Source organism: Squalius cephalus, assembly GCF_949319135.1.
Source record: "Squalius cephalus genome assembly, chromosome: 22".
NCBI classification, from domain to species: domain Eukaryota; kingdom Metazoa; phylum Chordata; class Actinopteri; order Cypriniformes; family Leuciscidae; genus Squalius; species Squalius cephalus.
The window spans coordinates 375001-387500 of NC_137143.1; the positions used below are offsets into that span (position 1 = coordinate 375001).

The 12500-nt window shown below is 37.9% G+C and overlaps 1 protein-coding gene across 1 annotated transcript in view; it reads left to right on the plus strand.

Moving 5' to 3' along the window:
* Positions 1 to 12500, plus strand: part of poc1a (POC1 centriolar protein A) — a 111734-nt gene that overhangs the window by 261 nt on the left and 98973 nt on the right. The window contains exon 1 of the mRNA XM_079857751.1: positions 1 to 594. This exon is cut by the window's left edge and continues 261 nt beyond it. Coding sequence (XP_079713877.1) covers positions 580 to 594 — 15 coding nt within the window. The 5' untranslated portion in view covers positions 1 to 579. The remainder of the gene's footprint in view (positions 595 to 12500) is intronic.

Here is a 12500-nt window from a genome sequence, read left to right on the forward strand (position 1 = left end):
CATTAAACTGGTTATGAAAACTAGTTAATAATGCAGTAATTGTGTCTGCAGCATTCATAATCATAAGATCTATGAAATCATGCAGACAACAACATATTCATCATTCAATATACAGAATACACAACGGGCTAAGTTATCACTCAAACTACAGACAGTAAATATGAATATTTCATGAAGTAAAGCCAACAAGTATAAAGAGACAATTGGTGAAAATGGCATGAGTTCTGGTAAATATAAAAGACACAGAAAGACGTTTTGAATATAATATCCAGCGACTCTTCAGTCCGGCAGGGGGCGCTAATGCAGAGCGGAACGCCAACAGCCAATCAGAAGAAGAAGAAGAGGATGCGTGACGTATGCGCAGACTGCGCACGCGCCAACCGCGGCGGGTAAAATGAAACTGTTAGCAACCAACCGACAGTCCTTAGCAACCGCAGCTTCGGCGTTACCCTGAACAATAGAGCCGCACATGATCCTCAGAACGAGGCCGTTTATTACATGTTCATCTCGAGTTATTGTGTAAACTCTATATAATAGTTATCCTATGCGGAGCTGACAGTAATAAACAACAGACTGAGGATGAGCTCTGTGCTGGTGAGTGCAGTTATTATTATCATTATTATATAACGTTAGTGCAGTTATTATCATTATTATTATTATTATATAGTGCAGTTATTAACCCTTCTGCGTCCTCATGGACATTTATGTCTTTTCTAGTTTTTTTTTATTATCATTTTGCCTGTGTTAATGTCTACTGCATACATTTAATAACCCGATTACTGTAGTAACACACACCTTAATAACCCCGTTTACTGTAGTAACACACACCTTAATAACCCCGTTTACTGTAGTAACACACACCTTAATAACCCCGTTTACTGTAGTAACACACACTTTAATAACCCCCTTTACTGTAATAACACACACTTTAATAACCCCGTTCACTGTAGTAACACACACCTTAATAACCCCGTTTACTGTAGTAACACACACCTTAATAACCCCGTTTACTGTAGTAACACACACTTTAATAACCCCGTTTACTGTAGTAACACACACTTTAATAACCCCGTTTACTGTAGTAACACACACTTTAATGACCCCGTTTACTGTAGTAACACACACCTTAATGACCCCGTTTACTGTACTAACACACACTTTAATAACCCCGTTTACTGTAGTAACACACACTTTAATAACCCCGTTTACTGTAGTAACACACACTTTAATAACCCCGTTTACTGTAGTAACACACACCTTAATAACCCCGATTACTGTAGTAACACACACCTTAATAACCCCGATTACTGTAGTAACACACACCTTAATAACCCCGTTTACTGTAGTAACACACACTTTAATAACCCCATTTACTGTAGTAACACACACTTTAATAACCCCGTTTACTGTAGTAACACACACTTTAATGACCCCGTTTACTGTAGTAACACACACCTTAATGACCCCGTTTACTGTACTAACACACACTTTAATAACCCCGTTTACTGTAGTAACACACACTTTAATAACCCCGTTTACTGTAGTAACACACACTTTAATAACCCCGTTTACTGTAGTAACACACACCTTAATAACCCCGATTACTGTAGTAACACACACCTTAATAACCCCGATTACTGTAGTAACACACACCTTAATAACCCCGTTTACTGTAGTAACACACACTTTAATAACCCCGTTTACTGTAGTAACACACACCTTAATAACCCCGATTACTGTAGTAACACACACCTTAATAACCCCGTTTACTGTAGTAACACACACTTTAATAACCCCGTTTACTGTAGTAACACACACTTTAATGACCCCGTTTACTGTAGTAACACACACCTTAATGACCCCGTTTACTGTAATAACACACACTTTAATAACCCCGTTTACTGTAGTAACACACACCTTAATAACCCCGTTTACTGTAGTAACACACACTTTAATAACCCCGTTTACTGTAGTAACACACACTTTAATGACCCCGTTTACTGTAGTAACACACACCTTAATGACCCCGTTTACTGTAGTAACACACACCTTAATGACCCCGTTTACTGTACTAACACACACTTTAATGACCCCGTTTACTGTAGTAACACACACTTTAATGACCCCGTTTACTGTACTAACACACACTTTAATGACCCCGTTTACTGTAGTAACACACACTTTAATAACCCCGTTTACTGTAGTAACACACACTTTAATAACCCCGTTTACTGTAGTAACACACACTTTAATGACCCCGTTTACTGTAGTAACACACACCTTAATAACCCCGTTTACTGTACTAACACACACTTTAATGACCCCGTTTACTGTAGTAACACACACTTTAATGACCCCGTTTACTGTAGTAACACACACTTTAATGACCCCGTTTACTGTACTAACACACACTTTAATGACCCCGTTTACTGTAGTAACACACACTTTAATAACCCCGTTTACTGTAGTAACACACACTTTAATGACCCCGTTTACTGTAGTAACACACACTTTAATAACCCCGTTTACTGTAGTAACACACACTTTAATAACCCCGTTTACTGTAGTAACACACACTTTAATGACCCCGTTTACTGTAGTAACACACACCTTAATGACCCCGTTTACTGTACTAACACACACTTTAATGACCCCGTTTACTGTAGTAACACACACTTTAATGACCCCGTTTACTGTAGTAACACACACTTTAATGACCCCGTTTACTGTAGTAACACACACTTTAATGACCCCGTTTACTGTAGTAACACACACTTTAATAACCCCGTTTACTGTAGTAACACACACTTTAATAACCCCGTTTACTGTAGTAACACACACTTTAATAACCCCGTTTACTGTAGTAACACACACTTTAATAACCCCGTTTACTGTAGTAACACACACTTTAATAACCCCGTTTACTGTAGTAACACACACCTTAATAACCCCGTTTACTGTAGTAACACACACTTTAATAACCCCGTTTACTGTAGTAACACACACCTTAATAACCCCGTTTACTGTAGTAACACACACCTTAATAACCCCGTTTACTGTAGTAACACACACTTTAATAACCCTGATTACTGTAGTAACACACACTTTAATAACCCCGTTTACTGTAGTAACACACACTTTAATGACCCCGTTTACTGTAGTAACACACACTTTAATAACCCCGTTTACTGTAGTAACACACACTTTAATAACCCCGATTACTGTAGTAACACACACCTTAATGACCCCGTTTACTGTAGTAACACACACTTTAATGACCCCGTTTACTGTAGTAACACACACTTTAATAACCCCGTTTACTGTAGTAACACACACTTTAATGACCCCGTTTACTGTAGTAACACACACTTTAATAACCCCGATTACTGTAGTAACACACACCTTAATGACCCCGTTTACTGTAGTAACACACACCTTAATGACCCCGTTTACTGTAGTAACACACACTTTAATAACCCCGTTTACTGTAGTAACACACACCTTAATGACCCCGTTTACTGTAGTAACACACACCTTAATGACCCCGTTTACTGTAGTAACACACACCTTAATGACCCCGTTTACTGTAGTAACACACACCTTAATAACCCCGTTTACTGTAGTATCACACACTTTAATAACCCCGTTTACTGTAGTAACACACACCTTAATAACCCCGTTTACTGTAGTAACACACACTTTAATAACCCCGTTTACTGTAGTAACACACACTTTAATGACCCCGTTTACTGTAGTAACACACACTTTAATAACCCCGTTTACTGTAGTAACACACACTTTAATGACCCCGTTTACTGTAGTAACACACACCTTAATGACCCCGTTTACTGTAGTAACACACACCTTAATGACCCCGTTTACTGTAGTAACACACACCTTAATAACCCCGTTTACTGTAGTATCACACACTTTAATAACCCCGTTTACTGTAGTAACACACACCTTAATAACCCCGTTTACTGTAGTAACACACACCTTAATAACCCCGTTTACTGTAGTAACACACACTTTAATAACCCCGTTCACTGTAATAACACACACCTTAATAACCCCGTTTACTGTAGTAACACACACTTTAATAACCCCGTTTACTGTAGTAACACACACTTTAATGACCCCGTTTACTGTAGTAACACACACCTTAATGACCCCGTTTACTGTAGTAACACACACCTTAATAACCCCGTTTACTGTAGTAACACACACTTTAATAACCCCGTTTACTGTAGTAACACACACTTTAATAACCCCGTTTACTGTAGTAACACACACTTTAATAACCCCGTTTACTGTTGTAACACACACTTTAATAACCCCGTTTACTGTAGTAACACACACTTTAATAACCCCGTTTACTGTAGTAACACACACTTTAATAACCCCGTTTACTGTAGTAACACACACTTTAATAACCCCGTTTACTGTAGTAACACACACTTTAATAACCCCGTTTACTGTAGTAACACACACTTTAATAACCCCGTTTACTGTAGTAACACACACTTTAATAACCCCGTTTACTGTAGTAACACACACCTTAATAACCCCGTTTACTGTAGTAACACACACTTTAATAACCCCCTTTACTGTAGTAACACACACCTTAATAACCCCGTTTACTGTAGTAACACACACTTTAATAACCCCGTTTACTGTAGTAACACACACTTTAATAACCCCGTTTACTGTAGTAACACACACTTTAATAACCCCGTTTACTGTAGTAACACACACTTTAATAACCCCGTTTACTGTAGTAACACACACTTCAATAACCCCGTTTACTGTAGTAACACACACTTTAATAACCCCGTTTACTGTAGTAACACACACTTTAATAACCCCGTTTACTGTAGTAACACACACTTTAATAACCCCGTTTACTGTAGTAACACACACCTTAATAACCCCGTTTACTGTTGTAACACACACCTTAATAACCCCCTTTACTGTAGTAACACACACTTTAATAACCCCGTTTACTGTAGTAACACACACTTTAATAACCCCGTTTACTGTAGTAACACACACTTTAATAACCCCGTTTACTGTAGTAACACACACTTTAATAACCCCGTTTACTGTAGTAACACACACTTTAATAACCCCGTTTACTGTAGTAACACACACTTTAATAACCCCGTTTACTGTAGTAACACACACCTTAATAACCCCGTTTACTGTTGTAACACACACCTTAATAACCCCCTTTACTGTAGTAACACACACTTTAATAACCCCGTTTACTGTAGTAACACACACTTTAATAACCCCGTTTACTGTAGTAACACACACTTTAATAACCCCGTTTACTGTAGTAACACACACTTTAATAACCCCGTTTACTGTAGTAACACACACTTTAATAACCCCGTTTACTGTAGTAACACACACCTTAATAACCCCGTTTACTGTAGTAACACACACCTTAATAACCCCGTTTACTGTAGTAACACACACTTTAATAACCCCGTTTACTGTAGTAACACACACCTTAATAACCCCGTTTACTGTAGTAACACACACTTTAATAACCCCGTTTACTGTAGTAACACACACTTTAATAACCCCGTTTACTGTAGTAACACACACTTTAATAACCCCGTTTACTGTAGTAACACACACTTTAATAACCCCGTTTACTGTAGTATCACACACTTTAATAACCCCGTTTACTGTAGTAACACACACTTTAATAACCCCGTTTACTGTAGTAACACACACTTTAATAACCCCGTTTACTGTAGTAACACACACCTTAATAACCCCGTTTACTGTAGTAACACACACCTTAATAACCCCGTTTACTGTAGTAACACACACTTTAATAACCCCGTTTACTGTAGTAACACACACTTTAATAACCCCGTTTACTGTAGTAACACACACTTTAATAACCCCGTTTACTGTAGTATCACACACTTTAATAACCCCGTTTACTGTAGTAACACACACTTTAATAACCCCGTTTACTGTAGTAACACACACTTTAATAACCCCGTTTACTGTAGTAACACACACCTTAATAACCCCGTTTACTGTAGTAACACACACTTTAATAACCCCGTTTACTGTAGTAACACACACTTTAATAACCCCGTTTACTGTAGTAACACACACTTTAATAACCCCGTTTACTGTAGTAACACACACTTTAATAACCCCGTTTACTGTAGTAACACACACTTTAATAACCCCGTTTACTGTAGTAACACACACTTTAATAACCCCGTTTACTGTAGTAACACACACTTTAATAACCCCGTTTACTGTAGTAACACACACTTTAATAACCCCGTTTACTGTAGTAACACACACTTTAATAACCCCGTTTACTGTTGTAACACACACCTTAATAACCCCGTTTACTGTAGTAACACACACTTTAATAACCCCGTTTACTGTAGTAACACACACTTTAATAACCCCGTTTACTGTAGTAACACACACTTTAATAACCCCGTTTACTGTAGTAACACACACCTTAATAACCCCGATTACTGTAGTAACACACACTTTAATAACCCCGTTTACTGTTGTAACACACACCTTAATAACCCCGTTTACTGTAGTAACACACACCATAATAACCCCGTTTACTGTAATAACACACACTTTAATAACGCCGTTTACTGTAGTACCACACACCTTAATAACCCCGTTTACTGTAATAACACACACCTTAATAACCCCGTTCACTGTAGTAACACACACTTTAATAACCCTGTTTACTGTAGTAACACACACTTTAATAACCCCGTTTACTGTAGTAACACACACCTTAATAACCCCGATTACTGTAGTAACACACACCATAATAACCCCGTTTACTGTAGTAACACACACTTTAATAACCCCGTTTACTGTAGTAACACACACTTTAATAACCCTGTTTACTGTAGTAACACACACCTTAATAACCCCGTTTACTGTAGTAACACACACTTTAATAACCCCCTTTACTGTAGTAACACACACCTTAATAACCCCGTTTACTGTAGTAACACACACTTTAATAACCCCGTTTACTGTTGTAACACACACTTTAATAACCCCGATTACTGTAATAACACACACTTTAATAACCCCGTTTACTGTAGTAACACACACCTTAATAACCCCGTTTACTGTAGTAACACACACTTTAATAACCCCCTTTACTGTAGTAACACACACCTTAATAACCCCGTTTACTGTAGTAACACACACCATAATAACCCCGTTTACTGTAATAACACACACTTTAATAACGCCGTTTACTGTAGTACCACACACCTTAATAACCCCGTTTACTGTAATAACACACACCTTAATAACCCCGTTCACTGTAGTAACACACACTTTAATAACCCTGTTTACTGTAGTAACACACACTTTAATAACCCCGTTTACTGTAGTAACACACACCTTAATAACCCCGTTTACTGTAGTAACACACACCATAATAACCCCGTTTACTGTAGTAACACACACTTTAATAACCCCGTTTACTGTAGTAACACACACTTTAATAACCCCGTTTACTGTAGTAACACACACCTTAATAACCCCGATTACTGTAATAACACACACCATAATAACCCCGTTTACTGTAGTAACACACACCATAATAACCCCGTTTACTGTAGTAACACACACTTTAATAACCCTGTTTACTGTAGTAACACACACTTTAATAACCCCGTTTACTGTAGTAACACACACCTTAATAACCCCGTTTACTGTAGTAACACACACCATAATAACCCCGTTTACTGTAGTAACACACACCATAATAACCCCGTTTACTGTAGTAACACACACTTTAATAACCCCGTTTACTGTAGTAACACACACTTTAATAACCCCGATTACTGTAATAACACACACTTTAATAACCCCGTTTACTGTAGTAACACACACCTTAATAACCCCGTTTACTGTAGTAACACACACTTTAATAACCCCCTTTACTGTAGTAACACACACCTTAATAACCCCGTTTACTGTAGTAACACACACCATAATAACCCCGTTTACTGTAATAACACACACTTTAATAACGCCGTTTACTGTAGTACCACACACCTTAATAACCCCGTTTACTTTAATAACACACACCTTAATAACCCCGTTCACTGTAGTAACACACACTTTAATAACCCTGTTTACTGTAGTAACACACACTTTAATAACCCCGTTTACTGTAGTAACACACACCTTAATAACCCCGTTTACTGTAGTAACACACACCATAATAACCCCGTTTACTGTAGTAACACACACTTTAATAACCCCGTTTACTGTAGTAACACACACTTTAATAACCCCGTTTACTGTAGTAACACACACTTTAATAACCCCGTTTACTGTAGTAACACACACCTTAATAACCCGTTTACTGTAGTAACACACACTTTAATAACCCCCTTTACTGTAGTAACACACACCTTAATAACCCCGTTTACTGTAGTAACACACACTTTAATAACCCCGTTTACTGTTGTAACACACACTTTAATAACCCCGTTTACTGTAGTAACACACACTTTAATAACCCCGATTACTGTAATAACACACACTTTAATAACCCCGTTTACTGTAGTAACACACACCTTAATAACCCCGATTACTGTAGTAACACACACCTTAATAACCCCGTTTACTGTAGTAACACACACTTTAATAACCCCGTTTACTGTAGTAACACACACTTTAATAACCCCGATTACTGTAGTAACACACACCTTAATAACCCCGTTTACTGTAGTAACACACACTTTAATAACCCCGTTTACTGTAATAACACACACTTTAATAACCCCGTTTACTGTAGTAACACACACCTTAATAACCCCGATTACTGTAGTAACACACACCTTAATAACCCCGTTTACTGTAATAACACACACTTTAATAACCCCGTTTACTGTAGTAACACACACTTTAATAACCCCGTTTACTGTAGTAACACACACTTTAATAACCCCGTTTACTGTAGTAACACACACCTTAATAACCCCGTTTACTGTAGTAACACACACTTTAATAACCCCGTTTACTGTAGTAACACACACCTTAATAACCCCGTTTACTGTAGTAACACACACCTTAATAACCCCGTTCACTGTAATAACACACACCTTAATAACCCCGTTTACTGTAGTAACACACACTTTAATAACCCCGTTTACTGTAGTAACACACACTTTAATAACCCCGTTTACTGTAGTAACACACACTTTAATAACCCCGTTTACTGTAGTAACACACACCTTAATAACCCCGTTTACTGTAGTAACACACACTTTAATAACCCCGTTTACTGTAGTAACACACACTTTAATAACCCCGTTTACTGTAGTAACACACACTTTAATAACCCCGTTTACTGTAGTAACACACACTTTATTAACCCCGTTTACTGTAGTAACACACACTTTAATAACCCCGTTTACTGTAGTAACACACACTTTAATAACCCCGTTTACTGTAATAACACACACTTTAATAACCCCGTTTACTGTAGTAACACACACTTTAATAACCCCGTTTACTGTAGTAACACACACTTTAATAACCCCGTTTACTGTAGTAACACACACTTTAATAACCCCGTTTACTGTAGTAACACACACCTTAATAACCCCGTTTACTGTAGTAACACACACTTTAATAACCCCGTTTACTGTAGTAACACACACTTTAATAACCCCGTTTACTGTAGTAACACACACCTTAATAACCCCGTTTACTGTAGTAACACACACCTTAATAACCCCGTTCACTGTAATAACACACACCTTAATAACCCTGTTTACTGTAGTAACACACACTTTAATAACCCCGTTTACTGTAGTAACACACACTTTATTAACCCCGTTTACTGTAGTAACACACACTTTAATAACCCCGTTTACTGTAGTAACACACACCTTAATAACCCTGTTTACTGTAGTAACACACACTTTAATAACCCCGTTTACTGTAGTAACACACACTTTAATAACCCCGTTTACTGTAGTAACACACACCTTAATAACCCTGTTTACTGTAGTAACACACACTTTAATAACCCCGTTTACTGTAGTAACACACACTTTAATAACCCCGTTTACTGTAGTAACACACACTTTATTAACCCCGTTTACTGTAGTAACTAGGGCTGTGACGGTGGCAGTTATTTACCACCGCAGTAGTAATGGACCCAAATACCGGCGGTGTTGCGGTGGTTGGGGGGGGGGGGTGGGGATTGTTTTGAAATAAATAAATAAAACAAAAACAAAGAAACAACACACTAAAGCCTGTAAAGCATTGAAATAAATATCAGTAAATACTGGTAACTTACATAATATAATAAAGTTGAATCTATTTAAAAAAAAAAAAAAAAATTCCACACAACTGCGCGTGATAAAGCCTACCGCTCTGCTCTTTGAGAGGGATGTGGGACACGAGCAGGAAAGAGACCCTCGATCTCTTTTCTGATATCTTCATGTTTTCTACTTGTAAAAGGTATGAAGAGCGAATTTTATCTTCTACAAGGGCAAGGCATTTAGGCTGTTTGCGCGCTGCCAGAGAAAGCCAAACTAAAATCACCCGCGCGTGTGAAACGCGCCTTACCAATTATCATCTAACAAGCACAAACTGTGTTAAAAAGAAGTTGACTTACAAGTAAAAATGTAGGCTATCTGTCCTACAGCGTTTTTTCTACGTTAACACAGTAAAGAATACGAAAATAATCGACCTAAAAGCGAACAAAGGAAGAAACGTTTATAATGCGTTTTTGGGTGAGACGCGAGTGAAGATATGGGAAAATAAAAAAGAGATTCCATGCAGGGATGAGTCACGATTTTTGAATATTCGATTAGTTTATTTAATTATAGAATATCTAATGTTCTAATGTCTGTTGTGCGATCATTCTCTAAAATAAAATCTCCATGTTCTGGTGCTGATGCGGCAGTGACGCGTTCGTAACCGAAGGGTGACGCTGCCAATAACGCACATAACAGCTGTCACAAAGAACTGGCAAAAGTAATGATTATGAACGTGTCAAATATAGCAAGGAGACATTTGAATTGTTTATTAATAAAGTGTTTGTGTGTGTGTGTGTGTGTGTGTGTCAGTGTCGAGCTGCAAAGATGAAGTTGACGATGCTCACTCTTCGCAGTGAATGCGCCTAGAGAGAAATGCACACTTCATACGGAATACATATGCTAGTCGGTTTATTTTCGTTTTGAATTGTTTTGTTTAAAAGTAGATAATTCAAGCTTTCTATAAGGAATAACTAATGGAATATTTTTAAATTCGCTAATAATCGGGTGACCAGATCGCAAACCAGAATTCAAAGCCGACAAAGCTTAAGTTTATGGGCTCACGTAGGCTACAACTCTCTCATTCGTCATGAATTCAAACTTTTCCATGGCTGCGATATAACATTTAATTGCTAACCTATTATTTCTTTTGTAAACAAAGCTTTGTGTGTCATAATATTAATGTAAAACAGCATTCATATACAATTTTTTTTTTAAGGCGAACCACCGCCGGTACTACTCAGCCACCGCGGTGGCGCTTTACAACCGCGGTGGTGCGGTTGTCAAGTTGACCGGCACAGCCCTAGTAGTAACACACCTTAAAAACCCCGTTTACTGTAGTAACACACACCTTAAAAACCCCGTTTACTGTAGTAACACACACTTTAATAACGCCGTTTACTGTAGTAACACACACCTTAAAAACCCCGTTTACTGTAGTAACACACACCTTAAAAACCCCGTTTACTGTAGTAACACACACTTTAATAACCCCGTTTACTGTAGTAACACACCTTAAAAACCCCGTTTACTGTAGTAACACACACTTTAATAACCCCGTTTACTGTAGTAACACACACCTCAATAACCCCGTTTACTGTAGTAACACACACTTTAATAACCCCGTTTACTGTACACACACTTTAATAACCCCGTTTACTGTAGTAACACACACCTTAATAACCCCGTTTACTGTAGTAACACACACCTTAATAACCCCGTTTACTGTAGTAACACACACTTTAATAACCCCGTTTACTGTAGTAACACACACTTTAATAACCCCGTTTACTGTAGTAACACACACTTTAATAACCCCGTTTACTGTAGTAACACACACCTTAATAACCCCGATTACTGTAGTAACACACACCTTAATAACCCCGTTTACTGTAGTAACACACACTTTAAGAACCCCGTTTACTGTAGTAACACACACCTTAATAACCCCGTTTACTGTAGTAACACACACCTTAATAACCCCGTTTACTGTAGTAACACACACTTTAATAACCCTGATTACTGTAGTAACACACACCTTAATAACCCCGTTTACTGTAGTAACACACACTTTAATAACCCCGTTTACTGTACTAACACACACTTTAATAACCCCGTTTACTGTACTAACACACACCTTAATAACCCCGTTTACTGTAGTAACACACACTTTAATAACCCCGTTTACTG